This window comes from Vulpes vulpes, chromosome X (genome assembly GCF_048418805.1).
Source record: "Vulpes vulpes isolate BD-2025 chromosome X, VulVul3, whole genome shotgun sequence".
Taxonomy (NCBI): Eukaryota; Metazoa; Chordata; class Mammalia; order Carnivora; family Canidae; genus Vulpes; species Vulpes vulpes.
Genome location: NC_132796.1, coordinates 31,336,978 through 31,357,360, shown reverse-complemented (window position 1 = coordinate 31,357,360; position 20,383 = coordinate 31,336,978). Strand labels below are relative to the sequence as shown.

General features: G+C 34.7%; 1 protein-coding gene across 1 annotated transcript in view; it reads right to left on the bottom strand.

Moving 5' to 3' along the window:
* Positions 1-908: 908 nt before the first annotated feature.
* Positions 909-20,383, bottom strand: part of CFAP47 (cilia and flagella associated protein 47) — a 503,092-nt gene continuing 483,617 nt past the window's right edge. The window contains exons 63-64 of the mRNA XM_072744557.1: positions 6,237-6,405; positions 909-1,293 (exon numbers count right to left, since the gene is read on the bottom strand). Coding sequence (XP_072600658.1) covers positions 1,081-1,293; positions 6,237-6,405 — 382 coding nt within the window. The 3' untranslated portion in view covers positions 909-1,080. The remainder of the gene's footprint in view (positions 1,294-6,236; positions 6,406-20,383) is intronic.

Below are 20,383 nucleotides of genomic sequence, written 5' to 3'. Positions count from 1 at the left end.
TACAACCTGAAATCTGGCATTGTGATGCCCCCAGCTATGGTTTTCTTTTTTAAAATTCCCCTGGCTATTCGGGGTCTTTTCTGATTCCACACAAATCTTAAAATAATTTGTTCTAACTCTCTGAAGAAAGTCCATGGTATTTTGATAGGGATTGCATTAAACGTATAAATTGCCCTGGGTAACATTGACATTTTTACAATATTAATTCTGCCAATCCATGAGCATGGAATATTTTTCCATCTCTTTGTGTCTTCCTCAATTTCTTTCAGAAGTGTTCTATAGTTTTTAGGGTATAGATCTTTTACCTCTTTGGTTAGGTTTATTCCTAGGTATCTTATGCTTTTGGGTGCAATTGTAAATGGGATTGACTCCTTAATTTCTCTTTCTTCAGTCTCATTGTTAGTGTATAGAAATGCCATTGATTTCTGGGCATTGATTTTGTATCCTGCCACGCTACCAAATTGCTGTATGAGTTCTAGCAATCTTGGGGTGGAGGCTTTTGGGTTTTCTATGTAGAGTATCATGTCATCGGCGAAGAGGGAGAGTTTGACTTCTTCTTTGCCAATTTGAATGCCTTGAGTGAATAATTTGTAGCAAAGTCAGTCACTTCATGTCAAATTCTCTTAAAGATGGTCCATATTTGCTGTTTATTATTATATTTTTCCTGAATGATAAGTACCGAGGAAAATACTCTCCTTTGAGAAAATGAATTTTCCCCAGGATCATTTTGAAGTATATCTATATTATCTAAAGATTCAATATAGAAGTGGATGGACTACATATACTTACATGCATGGATTTTTAAGCTGAAATTTTTTTTTTTACTACAAATGTATCCCTGTACGTTAAAAGTGAACCAATCCCAATAATTGCAATCAGTCCATTTTAAAATACACACATAGCAGAAATCAGGTGCAACATATTCAGAGAATAGATTTAGTCAGACTTTTAAAAATTAAACAGAGAGGGCCTATTATCATTAAAACATTATTCATCAGAAATATTCCAAAAGATGAAAGAACAATCATGAAAATATGTTCAAATCTACTTAAGGCTAAGAAATATTTTGGAAAAAAGTATTTATTTATTCTTCAACATCAAAGGCGCACCCTTGATGGGAGAGGACACCCCTGTCCTCAGGAGTTTAGCATTTTCACGAATGAAATTGCGCTGACGAACTGGCTTGCTATGAAACCTCTTATTAGTTGAGTCAATTTTGGCTTTTACATTCATTGGTGGCATGGTAACTTGAGGTAACCCATTGACATCATACAACCAGTACATGTCCGGTGTCTGGAAACAAAGAGAGGAGAGATTTTACATGAAAAATCAGGGACTGAGAAAACTATAGGAAAAAATTTACCAAGTTACTATGGTCTCTCTTCTCCATGCAAGGTATGGGAGAGGTACAAAACTGGAAGTGTGCCAGTAATAAATAATGACCACGGGAAAAAGGCAAGAAAGCACTTAGCTTTATGAATTAAGAACCACTCACTAAAAGGTCTCTCAAAGTTAGAGGTCTGCCCTGTGGGTGAAATAAGCATCCATCTGATCTGAGCAGAAGCAGTCTATTTTCTTTGCACGAAACTGTTGCCCAGCATGAACGATATAACTAACTGAAATCATATTTTGCAAGAACTTATCCATGACAATTTAAGTGTGGCTATAGAACTGACTGGTAAAATATGTTGAGCTTCTGTTTTTTAGATTATGAAAGTCTGTAATTAATAGAACCATTTGAAATTACTGAGAATTGTGTAAAATCATTAATGACAGTCACAATCTAAATCCAAGTTAGTACAACTTAGGGATTTATTTAAAAATTCATTATTTTTTTCTGCTTATGCATGGATGGCAATACATATCTGGAATGACCCTATTTTAACTAGAACTGGCCCTCCTATCAGTGTTCATAGTAACTGTGTATTCTGAATCAGGAGTCAAAAGCAGAACAAACCAAGGACTATACTATAACTGGATTGAATAACATTTTACTTCACATAAGGATGTTCAGTTTGAAAAACCAAGCTACGTTCTGGTGATTGTGCATATGTCATGGTAAATTTTTGCATTATAGGTGACCTACTTCATGACTACAGATGCATGAGGTACTTGAAGGGACTTGCATCCATGCCCAACACTCATGTGCAGGAGCGAGGTACATGAAGGGATGTACACTATCTGAAATGTAGTGGGTGCCAATAGGAATGACATATATGGATTTGTACCTTCAGCCGACCCATCTCCAAGACCCTTTGAAAATAATTATCTATAAAGACAGTATTTTTAAAATCCTAAATATTATTGTATGCGTTTCAATTAAGATTCAAATAAATTTGCCATATGTGATGCTGAGTGTGTGTGTGTGTATATATATATATTATATGTATATAAATATATATATATTTATGTATACATAAGATATATAACCCAAGTATAAAATATATTTGGAAGAAGTCATTCATGTCCTTTATTCCAACACTCTATATGGTTATAAGAATATGTTTATTTTATAAAGATTAAATATTACAGTTCTCATATCTACAGTCAACTTTCTTCAAGTTGTAAATAAATACAATGACTCATGTTTCTGAGAACACTTTAAAACAAAAACAAACAACCCCCCAACTCTCTAGCCCCATCAGATGTAAATATTCTACAGTGTGTGTTCCATGCTATTTTCCATAGAAATCCCATGGGATTAAATTCCAGTTGCCCACTGTGGTAGCTGCTTTGATAAAGCACCCTTTATTGGTTTCCATTCCTTTTCTGTCTCATATCCTGGCTTCCCTGCATCTGTTTCTTGAGATCACACAGGAAATATGCTACTTGGATTTGAATCCGTATTTCAAGTTTGCTTAAGAGAAAATACAAACCAAGATTTATATATATAAATGAGATGCTATTTCTTACAGTTTCACAACAATGATTTATTCCTTCAAAAGCAATGCATTTACATACCTATTACTTATGTCTCGTTATATCTCTAGTTATAACAGGTCCAACGATATTACTTTTGTACAAGCATTACATGTTTTATCTTGGATAATTCTAATAGCTTTCATATTTTTGTATAAACTAAGATTTCTCATGTCCACCATGGAAAGCTGAGTGGACTATTTATCCTTTTTGGGTAACATTGTTTTTTTGTATCGATCAAGTTAACATAAGTCTCTCTAAGCTAGTGCTATATGCCTTGTTTAACAATAGGGAAAAGGCAGTTTTTAATCATTCTAAATATGGTTTCATTGAACGGGAACTTTCTATGATGTTTGTTAAGGAAGTTGAAGTTTCTACAGGCTAGTATTTAACTAAACTGTTCTTAAGCATCCTCATTTTTATTTCTAAGTAAAGCACAATGAAAGTCATATGTTTCATACATAAGTATTAATTGAATTAATGCTTAAAACCAACAGTTTAAAAAAAATAATACAGTGAACAGTAATTTTTATTTAGATAATGAAATAACCTTTAAAATTCTTCACATATTATCATGTGGGACATCATGGTATTGTCATTAAGAGCAAGGTTTTACTTATTTATTATTTATTTTTAGAGCAAGGTTTTAGAATCAGACAGTGTTTGAACCATGATTTAAAAATCATTGATTTGATGTATGCAATAACTTTTATGAAACTCAAGGGCATTATACTCAGCATAAAAAGCCAATCTCAAAAAAGTTACATGGAGTATTATTTCATTTATGTAATATTCTAGAAATTAGAAAATCATAGAGATGGAGAAGAGATTAGTGGTTGCTGGGGTAAAGAAGGAGTTACCCTTTTGGATGTTACCATAAAGAGTTAGCAGGACACAGTTTCCATACTGTTACTGGTTCCCACAGTTGTGTTGGAACAGTTTTGTATCTCAGTTGTTACTGTAGTTATACAGATCTCTGCATGGGTTCAAATTGCCTAGAACCACACACACACACACACACACACACACACACACACACAAAATGCTGAAAATGAAATAGGTCTCTAGCTTAGTTCACAGTATTTTGTCAATGTCAATTTCCTTCTTCTGATATATTATTACAACTCTGTAAAATCTCACCATTGGGAGAAGCTGGGAGGATTCACAGGACTCTATGTACTATTTTTGTGATTCCTTGTGAGTCCTTACTTTAAGTTAAAAGATATGAGATTTATGAGTCCATAGAGAATTTGAACACTAAATGGTATTTGATATGTCATGATACTAAGGAATTATTGTTAATTTTTAGATGTGATAAGGGTATCATGGTTATGATTTTGGTTTTTTAGAGAATGGGAAATAGTTGAAGAGAATAGGATGTCTGGGATTTTCTTCAAAATAATATGGAATATGGGGAAGGGGATGAGAATGTATTTGAATTGGCTCAAATAAATGTTCATACTGGATGATAAGTATATGTAGATTAATTATTCTATTTCTACTAACATTTGGAATTTTCCAAATAATAATAGAATCAACAAAATAGTGATTTCTTAAACACATTTCCATCTCGATTTTCCCTACATAAGTTTTATCAAACTGTACCACTTCAGACTAAATGAAAATTTCACATTTCCATTTGATCCCATATGTCAACTTATTCTCTCACAGAAACCTTTCAATTGTGCTGCCAGTGATTTAATTGTCAAATCAACACAGGGAAACGGCACAGATTTTGTTGGGAAAACCTCCAACATAGTTCATTTCAGAAATGTTCACTGTGCAATAGGTAAAATAAACATCATTTTCACTTGCAAATCTGTTTTTAAATATGTCATTTAATCTCCTTAGAGTAAGAGTATGTCCTCGCTTCTTAAGAGGCAGGTACAACATGATCATTTTAAATTAAGCATCAATATAGCAAAGGGCGATGTGTAGCAAGGCTCCAGAGGCTTTATATTTTTATTACCTGAGGTGTAAGAATTCCCAGAAAGATGAAAAATATAAATAATTTTCTTGAGAAATATTCAACATTATTCTTTTCTCTATTCATTAAAACAGTAACAACACATTCTTCTGCCCATGGCACTGCCTAATTAGTGTCTGATTTAGAAGTCTAGTAATCACTTTGGCACCAGTAGTTGTGTCTTGAAACATAAATACACATCCTTTGTGCCTGTGCTACTGAAAATAGGCACTGGCATTCAGGATCTTTTCATAAATAATTTCAAAGTTGTCTTTAGCCTAAAAGCTATTAGTAAAATACATGTGTGAAATCTGATGGAGAAATTTTGCTTACTGCATAAATTTTCAAAACTATGTTTACCTTAACTTTTAATAAGATGATCACTCAAGCAGACTTTCATATTAATGGCCCACTTCACATTGTGTCTTTCTCAATTCAAAATAAGTTTTATCTTCTATTTAATTTCCTTCATTTTAGACCTTAACATTTTGGCAATACTTTATGCCTTAATTAAAGATTCCAAAATATCTCTCTCAAATCACCTGAAGTCCTTGAATAGATTATTACAATGAAAGCCATATGTTTCATATATAAGTATTAATTGAATTAATGCTTAAAATCAACAGCTTAAACAAGATATTCCAGATAACAATATGTGAATATACAAATCACTTTACAGTCATTATTTATCTCTTCTGCATTTTCTTAATATGGAAGGGGAAGAATTCTTTTTTAAAAGATTTTATTTATTTATTTGACAGAGAGAGCACAAGCAGGGGGAGCAGCAGGCAGAGGGAGAGGGAGAATAAGGCTCTCCATTGAGCAAGGAGCCTGATGACAAAGGGCTTGAACCCAGGACCCTGGGATCATGACCTGAGCTGAAGGTAGATGCTTAACCAACTGAGACACCCACGTGCCCTGGGAAAGAATTTCTTACGTCCCACTGGTGATGATAACTTTTTTGTTATATTCCATATTTACAAGTTCTTTACAGGGCAAAAGGAAATTAAAACTAGATAGAGTAGTTGAAATAGGTTGGCTTTTGAAAGGTAATGTTGCTATTCTTTACCTGGGTGAAACATTTTCTCCTTTAATGCCTTCAGGGACATCAAACATCCTTGACTATTAGCTTTATTATTTTTTATTATTTTTTAAAGATTTTATTTATTTATTCATGAGAGACACAGAGAGAGAGAGAGGCAGAGACCCAGGCAGAGGGAGGGGCAGGCTCCATGCAGGGAGCCTGACGTGGGACTTGATCCCGGGACTCCAGGATCAGGTCCTGGACCGAAGGCGGCACTAAACCACTGAGCCACCCGGGCTGCCCGACTATTACCTTCAGAGAACTCACCTGTATTGCTAATGTTGCTTTGTATTTCCTTCCGTACATTTGGGGTTTAAAACCCACCATGATGACAGTTCCTTCAGTATCAAAAGGAGGAAGTTCTCCAACCTCAGGTTTTACAAAAAACTCAGGATCACTGCCAGGTAGAAAATATGCGGTGAATGGCTCAGGATCTCTAGAACAAAAATATAAATATTAACCTTTAAATTTTATCATTACTGTTTGTGAGAACTTGATGCATTGGACTACAGTTAAACATTAATGCTGCCATGCAGCTGTGAACCTCATGCTTGTTGCTTTATAATAGTGAGGAGGTCTTTTAAAAATTACTGAACAGTGTCACTCTTCCCAGGGTGACAAAATGGAATCTTAAAGATTTTTAAATTATGTCTTACATTTTTAGTGCACAAAGAATAAAAAATGTTGTCCATATAAAAATTTGGAGAACTCAATGTCCCAAATTAAAATGCAATCATTTGTAAATAAATTCATATCCAAAATGCATGGCTAGAACGGCTATCATGAAGCCTTTGTTTTTATCATGATTCCAATGTGATTGCTCACTCTCCTTTGTCTTTCCGCTTGTGAAGTGAGATGAAAGTACTTTGCAGGTTCATTAAAGATTCTTGAGCCTCAAGATAACTTGCTATGATTAGAAGTGAACTGAGTGGCATTTAGGATTCAAGTGACCATTTTCAGTCAAGGTTGATTACATTTGAGAAGAAGACAGTGAGAGAAGCTGAGGAACTCCTTGGTAGAATAAAACAGGGAAGGAGCACACTGCATGGAAGGTTGTACATGAAGGGTTTTAAATCCAAACTTTCTGAGGAGGTGCAAGTAGAAGGTAAAGAACAGTTTCCTAGAAAAGATCCAGCAATGACTCATAAAAAGGAAGATGGGAGATTCAGGTCGGGACTCAGTGATTCAGCAAATGTATTGAGTATCATCTCAGAGGGTTTGAGAAAGTGGACTATGGTTATGCATGGCCTAGATTGGAACCCCAGCTCCATGTAGGTGCATAACTTTAGACAATTTACTGTTTTGTACCTCAATTTTCATATCTGTTAATGAACTTAGAAACCCCTACAAAGTCATTAGATCAGTACCTGACATGTGGGATGTGCTCTATAAGGATTCATCAATATTAATACAATCATTATTATGATTATTGTTGTCTTAAAATATCTTATTACCAGGCAATGATGCATAATGCAATAAATTTTAAAAATGTATAAAACAGAATACCCAGGTGTTCTGGTGGAATAGGAGACCCAGAACCTTTTTACTCCCAAGGAACCACAATACAAGGACCAATTCCCATTGTGAGAAATTGAGAAACCAGTTAAGAGACTTGTGCCTTCCACATGAGCACAAAACCAGCTGTTTTGAAGTTAGTAGGAAATTTTGTGGCACGCTCTCCCCAGTCTCCCCTCCACACCAGTGCAGCAGTACACAATTGGAAACAAAGTATCAGCTTCCATTTTTTTCCCTGGGGAAGGAAAGAGAGAAATGGATCAAATATCCAAAAATTGGACTCTTGGATGGAATGTGAGGGTGTGCTGCCTGAAGGACTGGCTTCTGTCCTGCTTGTCTTGAAGTACTGATGGGACCTGACATACGGTAGATGCATGAGGGTTTGTAAGAACAAACTGGACAGGGTGCTGGTGCTCCAGAGGTCCCCTGGTGGAGCAGACAGAAACTGATATAGTTCAGAAGCCTCTCCCTAAGTGTGTAAAAAGAAGGGTGGAGGGACGCCTGGGTGGCTCAGGGGTTGGGTGTCTGCCTTCAGCTCAGGGCATGATCCCGGGTCTGGGGATTGGGTCCCACATTGGGCTCCCCTTGGGGAGCCTGCTTCTCCCTCTACCTATGTCTCTGCCTCTCTCTCTCTTTGTATCTCTCATGAATAAATAAATAAAATCTAAAAAAAAAAAAAAGAAGGGTGGAACATGTGTCCAGATTTCTGGCTTTTCAGTGGGCTGCTGAGGGTTCTGGTATCTGTCTATCCTATCTTAGTGAACTGACAGAACTTGGTGAAATCTTGATGCCTAAAGGCTGCTGAGGAAAAAAAAAATCTGGTTGGTGTACTGCTGCTTCAGAGTGCCAGGGTACAGAAGATAGCAAAGACAGCAAGAAGTTAGGAATTTCTGAACAATTAGAAACTAGCAAACCCCTCTAATTAGTAATCTTCACACACAGTAATCTTCACATATATCTATATCTATATATCTATATCTATATCTATATCTATATCTATATCTATATCTATATCTACTCACAAAAGAGATCTGAGGTGTTCCCAGGATCTCTAGTTGGTCTGAGTGGTGAAGATCTTTCCCTGCATGAAACTAGTCTATAAAGACCAAGAGAGGCGGCTGTTTTTTTCAAATATGTGAGGATATCAACACAAAGTTACAAAGAACATGAAGAAACAGGAAAAAACTACCCAATTAAAGGAACAAAAGAAATCTCTCTAGAAATACGCTATAAAGAAATGGAAGTATAGGAATTATTGACCAATTTATTCGAAATAACTGTCATGAAGATGCTCAATACTATCAGGAAAGTAATGCATGAACAAAATGAAGAGACAGAAAGTATAGAAAAAGGCCAAACAAATTTTAGAGCTGAAGAAGGGAATAATTGAACTGAAAAACTCACTAGAGGGGTTCAACAAAGGATTTGATCAAGCAGAAGTAATTGGGGAACCCAAAGATAAGTCATTTGAAATTATCCAGTTATAGGAGCAAAAAGAAAATGAAACAGAGTAAAGAAAATCTAAAGGAGTTAAACAGCAACATCAAGTGTCCAATATACATATAATGAGTCTCAAAAGAAGAGAGAAATAGGGGCAGAAAGCTTACATAAAGAAATAACGGTCAGAAAACTCCCAAATCTGAGGAAGGAAAGGGACGTGCAGATTTGTGAAGTCCAACATATTCCAAATGGGATGAAACTAAAGAACTCCACAATGAGACACAGAATCAAAATGTCAACAGTTAAAGACAAAAAGAGTTTTGAAGCAAGAAAAAAATGACTCCTCATATACAATGCCACCCTTGGAAGACCGTTAGCAGATTCCTTAGCAGAAACCTTGTAAGCTTGAAGTAAGTGGGGTGATATATTCAAAGTGCTGAAAACAAACTGTCAACCAAAAATACTATATCTAGCAAAATTGTCCTTCAAAAATGAAGAAGATAAAGACTTTCCCGTGATTAACAAAAGCTGAGGGAGTTAATCACTTATCTTACAAGACATAGTAGAGGGAGTCCTTTGAATTGAACTGAAAATATGTTGAACAGCAACACAAAAGTATTTGAAAGTAAAAATTCACTGCTCAAGGTAAATATACAGAAAAATACATAACGTTGAATGCTGTAATGGGGGTACATAAATTATTTTTATTTGTGGCATAAAAGTTAAAAGACAAAAGTATAAAAATAACTAAAATTATAAAATGTATTAATGGATACACAATATTAAAATATGTTATCTATATATCACTAGCAAAGTATAGAGATTTTGTATGCGATTAAAGTTATCAGATTTTGCATGCAATTAAAATAGATTGTTAAGCCTATAAGTTATTTTATGCAGGCCCCATATTAGCCACAAACACCTACAGAAGATACCAAAAAGAAAATGAGAAGGGAATCAAAGCATGTCACTACAAAAAACATAAATATGCACAAAGGAAGACAGCAAGAAAAGAAAAGATGTACAAAAGAGCTATAAGACATACAAAAAACAACAAAATGGCAACAGTAAATCCTTTCCTATCAATAATTACTTTAAATACAAAACAGTCAGACTCTCAGTCACAAGACACAATAGCTGATTGGATAAAAAAAAAACAAGATCCAAGTATATGCTGTCTACAAAAGACTAGATTTAAAGATATACATAGGCTGACAGTTAAAGGAAGGAAAGAGATATTCCATGCAAATGGTAAACAAGAGAGCATGGGTAGCCTTACTTATATTAGACAAAGTAGACTTAATAACAATCTGTAGCAGGAGACAACGAAGGCCATTATATAATGACAAAAGATTAATTTAACACACACACACACACACAGCAGCAGCAGCAGCAGCAGCAGCACACCTAAATTTATGTACCAAAGATGGACAGAATTAAGGAAGAAATAGACAGCAATAGATAATAAATAGTAGGAAATTTTAATACTTTGTTTTCAACAATGGATAGAAAACTCCAACAGAAGATCAGCATGAAAAAAGAAGACTGGAACAACACTACAGTCCAAATGGATCTCACAGCTATATATAGAAATTCCACTTGACAGCAAAAGCATTTACATTCTTCTCAGGTGCATATCGAACAATCTCTAGGATGGATTGCAGGTTAGGTCAGAAATCAAGTCTGAATTCACTTAAGAAGACTGAAATCATACCAGTTGTCTTTTCCCACCACAATAGAATAAAACTCGGTATCAACAGCAGAAAGAAAACTGGAAAATAAATAAGTATGTGGAAATTAAACAATAAACTCTTGAACAACCACTAAGTCAAAGAAGAAATCAGAGAGATATTAGGAAATATCTTGAGACAAACAGAAATGAAAACACAACATCCCGAAGCTTATAGAATGCAGCAAAAGTAGTACTTAAAGAGAGGTTTATAGTGATAAGAGCCTACATTAAAAAAGAAAGATCTCAAATAAGCAACTTAATTCTACATCTCAAGGAAGTAGAAATAAAGAATAAACTCAACCCAAAGTTAGCAGAAAGAAGGAAATAATAAAGATGGGAACAGAAATAAATCAAATACAGAATTTTAAGAAATCAACTAAGAGTCAAACTAAGATTGGGTTTCTGAAAAGATCAACAAAATTGACATTGAGCTAGACTAAGAAAGGAAGAGAGGAGACTCAAATAAGTAAAATCATAAATGAAAAAGGAGATGTTAACTCCAGAAATAAAAACAATCATAAGAGACTGCTGTGAACAATGCTCCAGATGCTTCAGAAATAAAAACAATCATAAGAAACTGCTATGAACAATTATACACCAAAAAAATTGTACAACCTAGAAAAAATGAATAAATTCCTAGAAAAATGCAACCTACCAAGACTGAATCATGAAGAAATAAAAAATCTGAATGGACGTATAAATATTAAGGAGATTGAATCAGTAATCAAAATCCTCCCAACAAAGAAAAACCCAGGACCAGATGGTGAATTCAACCAAATATTTACAGAAGGATTAGCACCAACCTATCTCAAACTCTTCCAAAATATTGTAGAGCAGGGAATACTTCCAAAGTTAATTTATTTATATCAATATTACCCTGATACTAAAGCCAGAAAAGACACAAGAAAAGAAAACTACTGGCAAATATCCCTGATGAATATAGATGCAAAAATCCTCAACAAATACTACCAAATGGAATTCATCTGCACATTAATAGGATCATATACCATGTTCAAATAGGATTTATCCTTAGGATGTAAGGAAGGCTCAACATGAGAAAGTCAATATGATAAACCAGTTTCACAAAATGAAGGATAAAAAATACATAATAATCTCAATCTATGCAGAAAAAATGCAAAATCTATGCATTTGACAAAATTCAACACCCTTCTATGATAAAATCTCGAGCAGAAAGAAATTACTTCAACATAATAAAGACCACATATGAAAAGCCCACAGCTAACATCTTACTCAACATTAAAAAGCTGAAGCTTTTCTCTAAGACCACTATCTCTGTTAGCAGATGGCATGACCTTATATGTAGAATTATTACACAAAAAGACTGTTAGGACTAATGAATGAACTCAGTAAAGTTTCAGGATATAAAGTCAACATGAAAAAATCAGTTGCATTTTTACACAATAGCAATGAATTATTTGAAAAATAAATTTAAAAACCATTTCATTTAAAATAGCATGAAAAAGAATAAAACACTTAGAAATAAATTTAAGCAAGAAGGTTAAAGATCTGTACACTGAAAACTATAAGACAATGATGAAAGAATTTGAAGAAGATAACGAATAGAAAGATATCCCCATGTTCATGGGCAGGAACAATTAATATTGTTAAAATGTCCATAGTACCCAAAGCAATCAACAGAGTCAATGCAATCCCCATCAAAATCCCAATGGCCTTTTTTAAAAAAAATAGGAAAAATATTTTAAAATTCATATTTATTGTCAAATTGTCAAAGGATCTTGGATGACTAAAAAAAAAGAATATTCTTTTCAATAAATGTGGCTGGGAAAACTGGATAATCACATGCAGAAGAATGAAACGGGATCTCTATCTTACACCCACACAAGAATCAACTCAAAATGATTAAAGACATTAATATAAGACCTAATCCCATAAAAACAAACTGTAAAAACCCCAGAAGAAAACAGAGGGAAAAAGCTCCTTGTCTTGGAAATGAGTTTTTGGACATGACATCAAAAGCATTGGCAACAAAAACAAAAATAAAGAAGTGGGACTATAAACAAAAGAAAAAATTTCTGCACAGCAGAGGAAAAAAATCAACAAAATGAAAGCAACCTATGGAATTGAAGAAAATATTTGTAGACTGTAAATCTGATAGGGGGCTAATATCCAAAATATATAAGGAACTAATGCAAGTTAATAGCAAAAATACTCAAATAACACTATAAAAGATAGGCATAGGACCTAAATAGATGTTTTTGCAAAGAAGACATAAAAATGGCCAACAAGTATATGAAAGATGCTCAGCATCACTGATCATCAGGAAAATGGAAAATCAAAACCACAATGAGATATCACTTCATTCCTGTTAAAACAGCTATTATCAAGAAGTAAAAAAATAAGAGTGGCATGCATGTGGAGAAAAGGGAACTCTTGAATACTGTTGGTGGAATTTAATATTGGTACAACCATTATGGAAAAGAATAAGAAGTTTCCTCAAAAAAGTAAAATTGAATTATCATATGATCCAGCAATCTCTCTTCTGGGTATATATCCAAAGGAAATGAAATCAGTATCTCAAAGATATATCTGTATCCCCATGTTTATTACAGCATTAGTCATAATAGCCAAGATACAGAAATAAGCTAAGTGTCCATCAATAGATGAATAGATAAAGAAAAAGTGGTATATATACAAAATAGAATATTATGAAGCCATAAAAAATAACTGCAACAACATAGATGAACTTGAAGGACATTATGCTAGTTAAAATAAGCCAGACACAGAAAAACACATTTTACATGATCTTACTTATAAGTGGAATCTAAAAAAAATGCAGAACACATAAAAACAGAGAGTAGAACAATGATGGCCATAGGCTGGGGATTAGAGGAAATGGGAAGATTTTGGTCAAAAGGTACAAACTTTCACTTTAAGATAAATAAGTTCTAGAGTTCTAATGTACAGCATGGAGACTATAGTTATAGTTAGTAATATATATAGTTAGTAATAATGTATCGTAATACCTGAAATTTGCTGAGAGTGAATCAGTGTTCCTACCAGACACAAAAAAGGTAGCTAGTGAGGTGTTGGGTATGCTAATTACCATGATTGGGAGAATCATTTCACAATACCTATGTATATCAAATTGTTGAGTTGTACACCTTAAATATATACAATGTTTGTTTGTGAATCATACCTAAGTGAGGCTGGAAAAAGTTAAAAAAATAAAATTAAAAAATAACCTTAATGGAAAAAGATAAGCTTCTGAGAGAAGAATTTCAAATCCCAGTTATGACAGTCATAGAAACTATCCCTTCATGTATGCGGCATTTCTTATATTATACTGCCTGGTAGGGTACCTATTCTGCTTATATCTGCCAAAGTTACTGCTGGATATAACCCTCTAAAGGAAGAGAAATGTTTATCAGCATTCCCAGGGCTATTGATACTGAAAATACAGCTCAGAGGTTGGACATGTTCTCTAGCCTACCACAATCCAGAATGGTCCGATCTGAGGTTCACAGGATACCAAGCTGGGATAAGGATGTGAACAAGGGTTTTTCTGTTGAGATGGGATTGGAGGAGAGGAGACAGGAGGTGAGGTATCTTATCTAAGTGGACACCTTGTCCACTAAACATTATCAGACCTGGTAAGTTTGTACGTGTGTGTGTTTAGGTAAACTGGATATCTATTTAGTGGTATCTTAAAATTAAATAATTCTATATATGCTAAATATTTAGTAGGAATGAAACTGATATTTACTATTTTGTTTATTATGTTGTTCTTAGGTAAGGCAGACAAAGGAATAAGAAAAATGAGATGATAATGAATAATTGCTCAAGTGGGCTCATATTGTCCTATATTTGACACAGCTCTGATCTTTATTGGAAACACATTCTTTTCAGTTTTTTAAATTTTTATTCATTCATGAGAGACATGGAGAGAGAGAAAGAGGCAGACACAGGCAGAGGGAGAAGCAGGCTCCTCCCAGGGAGCCGATGTGGGACTCGATCCCAGGTCTCCAGGATCATGCCCTGGGCCGAAGGCGGCGCTAAGCTGCTGAGCCACCTGGGCTGCCCTCTTTTCAGTTTTTTATAATAATATCATCAAGAACAACAGATAAGCTGTTTTGATATTTTGAATTCTATCATGTGTTTCTCCTAACTCTTCAGAACACTTTGCATCCATAAATCATCATACCTAAAATCCCTCAACAAAATATGGACTGTGGTCCTTTTTTTAAAGATTTTATTTATTTCAGAGAGAGAGCATGAGCTGGCAGGTGGGGGCAGATCCCCCCGCCTCAAGCAGGGAGCCTGATGCGGGGCTCAATCCCAGGACTCTAGGATCACAACCTGAGCTGAAGGCAGATACTTAACTGACTGAGACATCCAGGCACCCCATGAAATGTATTTCTTAAAACAGTTTCTTGGCTCCTTCTCTTTCCTCCTCTCCTAGAGACTCTTACATTTTAGAGATAATTTATTTACTTATTTTTTTTTAAATTTTTATTTATTTATGATAGTCACACACAGAGAGAGAGAGAGGCAAAGACATAGGCAGAGGGAGAAGCAGGCTCCATGCACCGGGAGCCTGATGTGGGATTCAATCCCAGGTCTCCAGGATCACACCCTGGGCCAAAGGCAGGCGCCAAACTGCTGCGCCACCCAGGGATCCCCTTTAGAGATAATTTAATTTAGGAGACAGAAGAGCTACCACTTCATAGCTTCCCATGCAGTTTTTTTTTCCCTCCTTTCCCCTCCCTGAATGCTCAGCAAACAAGAAAAAATGGGTAGCATTAGGACATAGAGTCATTTACCTTCAGAACTTATTTTACTCTTGGTCATTGAAAAAAGAAAAAGGAGATGTTGAGTTGGTTTGTAGAGAATCTGGTCAAATGCTGAATGTGATTAGGTCAATCTGTCTTCCTGACCCATTTTGTGTCTTCCATATGTTTCCCACTAGTTTCATAGATCTTCTGAATGACTTGAGATTTCTAATACTAATTGAGTATAGCCTCCCCAGAGGTAGAAAGTAAACTGGATATATTCAGTAGCTTATTTACATCATTGAGTCATCTAAAATAATTTTTTTCTTTTTAAAGATTTATCTATTTATTTGAGAGAGATAGAGATAGAGATATAGAGATAGAGAGATAGAGAGAGCATTAGAAGGGGAGGGGCAGAGGGACAGAGAAACTTAGTAGACTCTGCACTGAGCACAGAGCCTGACACGGGGCTCTATTTCACAACCGCAAGATCATAACCCCCAGATCATGACCCCAAGATCACAACCAAGAGTCAGACCTTCAACTGACTGTGCCACCCAGGTGCCCCTATAATAAATTTAAAGACTTTGTATGGGGGTGCCTGGGTGGTGTAGTCAGTTAAGCACATGACTCTTGACTTCGGCTCAGGTCATGATCTCGGGGTCCTAGAATCCAAACCCCATGTTGGGAGAGTCCATGCTTAGTGGGGATTCTGCTTGAGGACTCTTTCCCTTTCCCTCTCTCCTTCACCATAAAATAAATAAATAAATCTTAAAAAAAAAAGACAGACTTGGTATGGGGTAGTTTTCAAGTATTTTAGAAAACTGATCCATGAAGAGAAAATAAGTGCACTCCCTTCTGCTGCTTGGTACGTTGCCCACCATGAACTGAACCTTGCCACTCAAAAAGTATTCCTGCTAGTGATAATATCCAGGAGGAATCTGGAGAGAGTTTATTGACTTAGCAAAGGCTCATAATACTCAAGTAAGTAGATTCCACTGTAGCATGCTTACACATTCTTTAACACTTTTGCCATTGAAATGTGGTGCCTCTGTTCCTTTCATAAATCCAAGCCAACACAGTGACTCTTGTAACCATTAGAATGTGGCTGAAGGGATGCTGCATAACTTCTAGATCTACATCAGAAAATGCCACACGGTTCTTTTGGAATACACATTGTTAGGAACAAGTCACCATGTACAAAATCCAACTACTTGAGACACATGAAATGGAGACAACATGTAGGCACTAATTGCCAATAATAGCTGCTCTATTAGCCAACAACTAGCATTAACTGCTAATTGTAAGAGTTAACTGTTTTGATCAGCTAGCTCAATCATGCCTTCAGATGACTGCAGACATGGTCAACATGTAATTGCCTCCCCATGAGGTAGCCTCAATCATTAAAGTGTACCAAAACTGCACCCCTAACCTGCACATTAAATGTGCTTAATGAGGATAATTCTATTTCCTGTTAAATTTTTTTTAAAGATTTTATTTATTTATGAGAGAGAGAGAGAGAGAGAGAGAGAGAGAGAGAGAGAGAGGCAGAGGGAGAAGCAGGCTCCATGCAGGGAGCCTGACGTGGGACTGGATCCCGGGTCCCCAGGATCATGCCCTGGGCTGAAGGTGGTGCTCAACCGCTGAGCCACTGGGGCTGCCCATATTTCCTATTAAATCTTTAAAAAGATCCTCCTGTGTCAATAATATATGGGGTGCATTATTACATCCTCAGAAACAAAACTGAACAAAGTTAAAATCTATACTTTAGAAAATATTCTGTTGGTTTTTTTGATATTTCAGTAATTTTCATTCACTTTCTCAATATGAGAGGGCTATCAGAGTTCAGGACATATGAATCAAATTTTATTTCATACTTTGAGTGCATTTGACATATATGACTATATATTCTAAAATTTCTGTTAAATGCAATCATCCATTAGGAAAATGTTCATTGAAATCTATAGAAGTCTAGTTATATTTAAGGTTTCTGTTGAGATTCTCTTTGAACTTAATGCTTGCATAAATGCATCAAAATAAAAGATATTAGATGCTTCTGATTTTAAATACATCTGAAAGAATATTTGTAATATTAATTAAAAGTGAACTCAAGAAATTATGGTTGTAATGAAGCAGAACGACTATTTCCCTTTTGCTCCTTTTACACAAATATATTGCCATAATTGCCTTTTTTTATTTAAAAATTATACAAGGGCATAAGGAAGCAGATCTAATTATTTTGGAAACTGAATTGTATGCCATATATTTTCTGGTTGTAGTCATAAAAAAACCCCTCAAGATATTAAAAAAAATCATGATACCCAGTGAAAACACAAAAATAAATTGAATGGCATTTTGAAGAAATTGATTTTGTAACTGTCTTATTTTTTTCCAAACGCCTACTGAAAATATGAAGGTATGTTCAAAATCAGCTGGGACTGAATTGAGAAAAAAATTAATAAATGTAAAGAAATCAAGAAAATGAGAACTGAGCTCCTAACTTATTACTTTGAGAAGGCTGAGTAAAACATAGATGCAATCTTGACCTTATATCATAAACAATATCAGATTCAGCATATCTGTAAAATATTAACATTAGCATTATTATGGTCAGAACCTATACAAGTTAGGATATTACTCAAGACATTGGGGGAATGAATCATATTGGAATCTGAATTAAAATAGATATTCAGTAGGATGTAACATGCATGTTCTTTCTTCCTTCTGGCAGTAAACATGGGCCTTGGTTGATGTCTCCAATTAACTAAATAAATGCAGTGGGTTTCCGATTAGATTTGGAGAGAAAGTAGACAATAAAAGTAATTTTTCAATTTAGACAGAAATAATTATGATGATATTCTTCTCTAAAACTCACACATTTCATTTTATATCTTTATTGAGTATTTTCCTTCATGAATACATTCAAAATTTTTACTTTTAAAATTATAATCTCACTGATGATTGAGTTATATAATTGTATCTGTCAAAAACAGTCTCAAATGAGGAAATGAAGGATGGAATTTGTGTTATTTTGAATTCAAATGCTTTAGCTCCTATGTTTTCATCAAATTAAATACAGGATAATATTGCACAGTAATTAATTAACAAGGACAGAATACAATGGCTCAGATACTCTGAACTCTATGAATTATTTATTTGCTGCAACCCGGAAAGAATATAGATAATTTTACTCATTAAAGGCTTATACAGGTTAGAAAATCAGTTCACTTATATTTTAGGTAGCAACTCTTGCATCTCTCTTTAGTTAATTTTCACCTAGAAGAGAAACATGTTGTAGATGATCTAAAATAGACCTGCAATAACAGGCTGTGGGCAAAGCCCAAGGGTTGTGTAGGCCAGATGTACATATAAAACTGGATGAAGGAGCATTGATGTCCTACTCAAGAGGCAGTTTTTTCAGAGTAAACAAGTATGATATTAAAATTTACACCTGCCAATAAACAGAAAGTCATTTTTTCTTCTTGATGGCAAAGGAGAAGGTTATACAGGCCAATCAGTAAAGAATATTAAATAAGTTATTAGACGAGCAGAGTTCTAATCATGCCCATAACTGTGTTTATTTGTAACTGATTAATCCATTAGAAAATTATGTTGATTGCAATAAACAATATATTTTGAAAAGACTCCAAATATATTGATGTAATGGTTTTATGCAATAAATAAGGATACAAATAAGGATACTTCTTTAAAGAGCTATGAAATTTAAAAATATTTTTAAAAGAGTTTTACAAGATTTCTCAATAGAAATTGCAAATAATCATATGTACTAGTATTCATCAGAAATCTAAGAAATACATTAAGCTTTTCTTTTGTCCATAAATACATTTCAAGGCAAATTTATATTAAATAATCACTATTACTTATTGTCATGGAAACCAAGGTACTTGGGATTTTCTTTCTTTTGGGGTATACTTATTAAGCATCTCTTATATATTTGGCACTGACTAAAACAGTCCTAGTCCCTGTCTTCATTGAACTCAAGCTAATGGAGATAGCAGACATTGCATGACAAGACTAATAGTCAAACTTCTGAAAACTAAAATCAAAGAAAACATCTTGAAGGAGACTAGAGAAAATGAAATGTTACCAATAGGGGAACAGTACTAATGACACCTCATTTATCCTCAGAAACCATGCAAGCCTGAAGATAGTGGCACGATATTTTTCCACTGATGAGAGAAAAGAACTCTGAACCATGCATTGTATATCAAGCAAAAATATTATTCAATAATGAAGGTGGAATAAAGACAATATCAGATTAAGGAAAGTTAAGAGAATGTGTCACTAGCAGAGCTAACCTTATAGAATAGGTAAAAGAAGTTCTCTTAACAAAAAGAAATGAAAATTGAAGGAAGTTGGTACTTTATGGGGAAAGGAAAACAATGGAATGGGTAAAAATAAGGGTAAGTATAATGGACCATTCTTCTCATGAGTTTTTTTTTTTTTCAGATTTTATTTACTTATTTGACAGAGAGAGAGAATGAGTGGGGGGAGGGCAGAGGGAGAAGGAGAAGCAGACTCCATGCTGAGCAGGGAGCTGGATGTGGGGCTTGATCCAAGGATCCTGAGATCATGACCTGAGCCGAAGGCAGACGCTTAAACTACTGAGCTGCCCAGGTGCCCCTCATAAGTTTTTACAATTATATTTTACAATTGAAGCAAAAATTACAGCATCATCAGACATGGTACTCAGTATATTCAGTGAAAACATTTATGATACTTACATTTAAAAAGTGAGGAGGGTAAAGGAACCAATAGAAGTGAGTTTATACATTTATCTTGAGGTGGCAAAATGTTAAACAGTAGACTGATCTGTTGTACATGAATATGGCAATATTGACATCAACTACTAAAAACAAACTATACAATGATACATTTTTAAAAAAACTGTGGGTAAATAACAATGGATTCTAAAAACAGTTCAGATTACCAAAGAAAGGCAAGGAAAGGGAAAC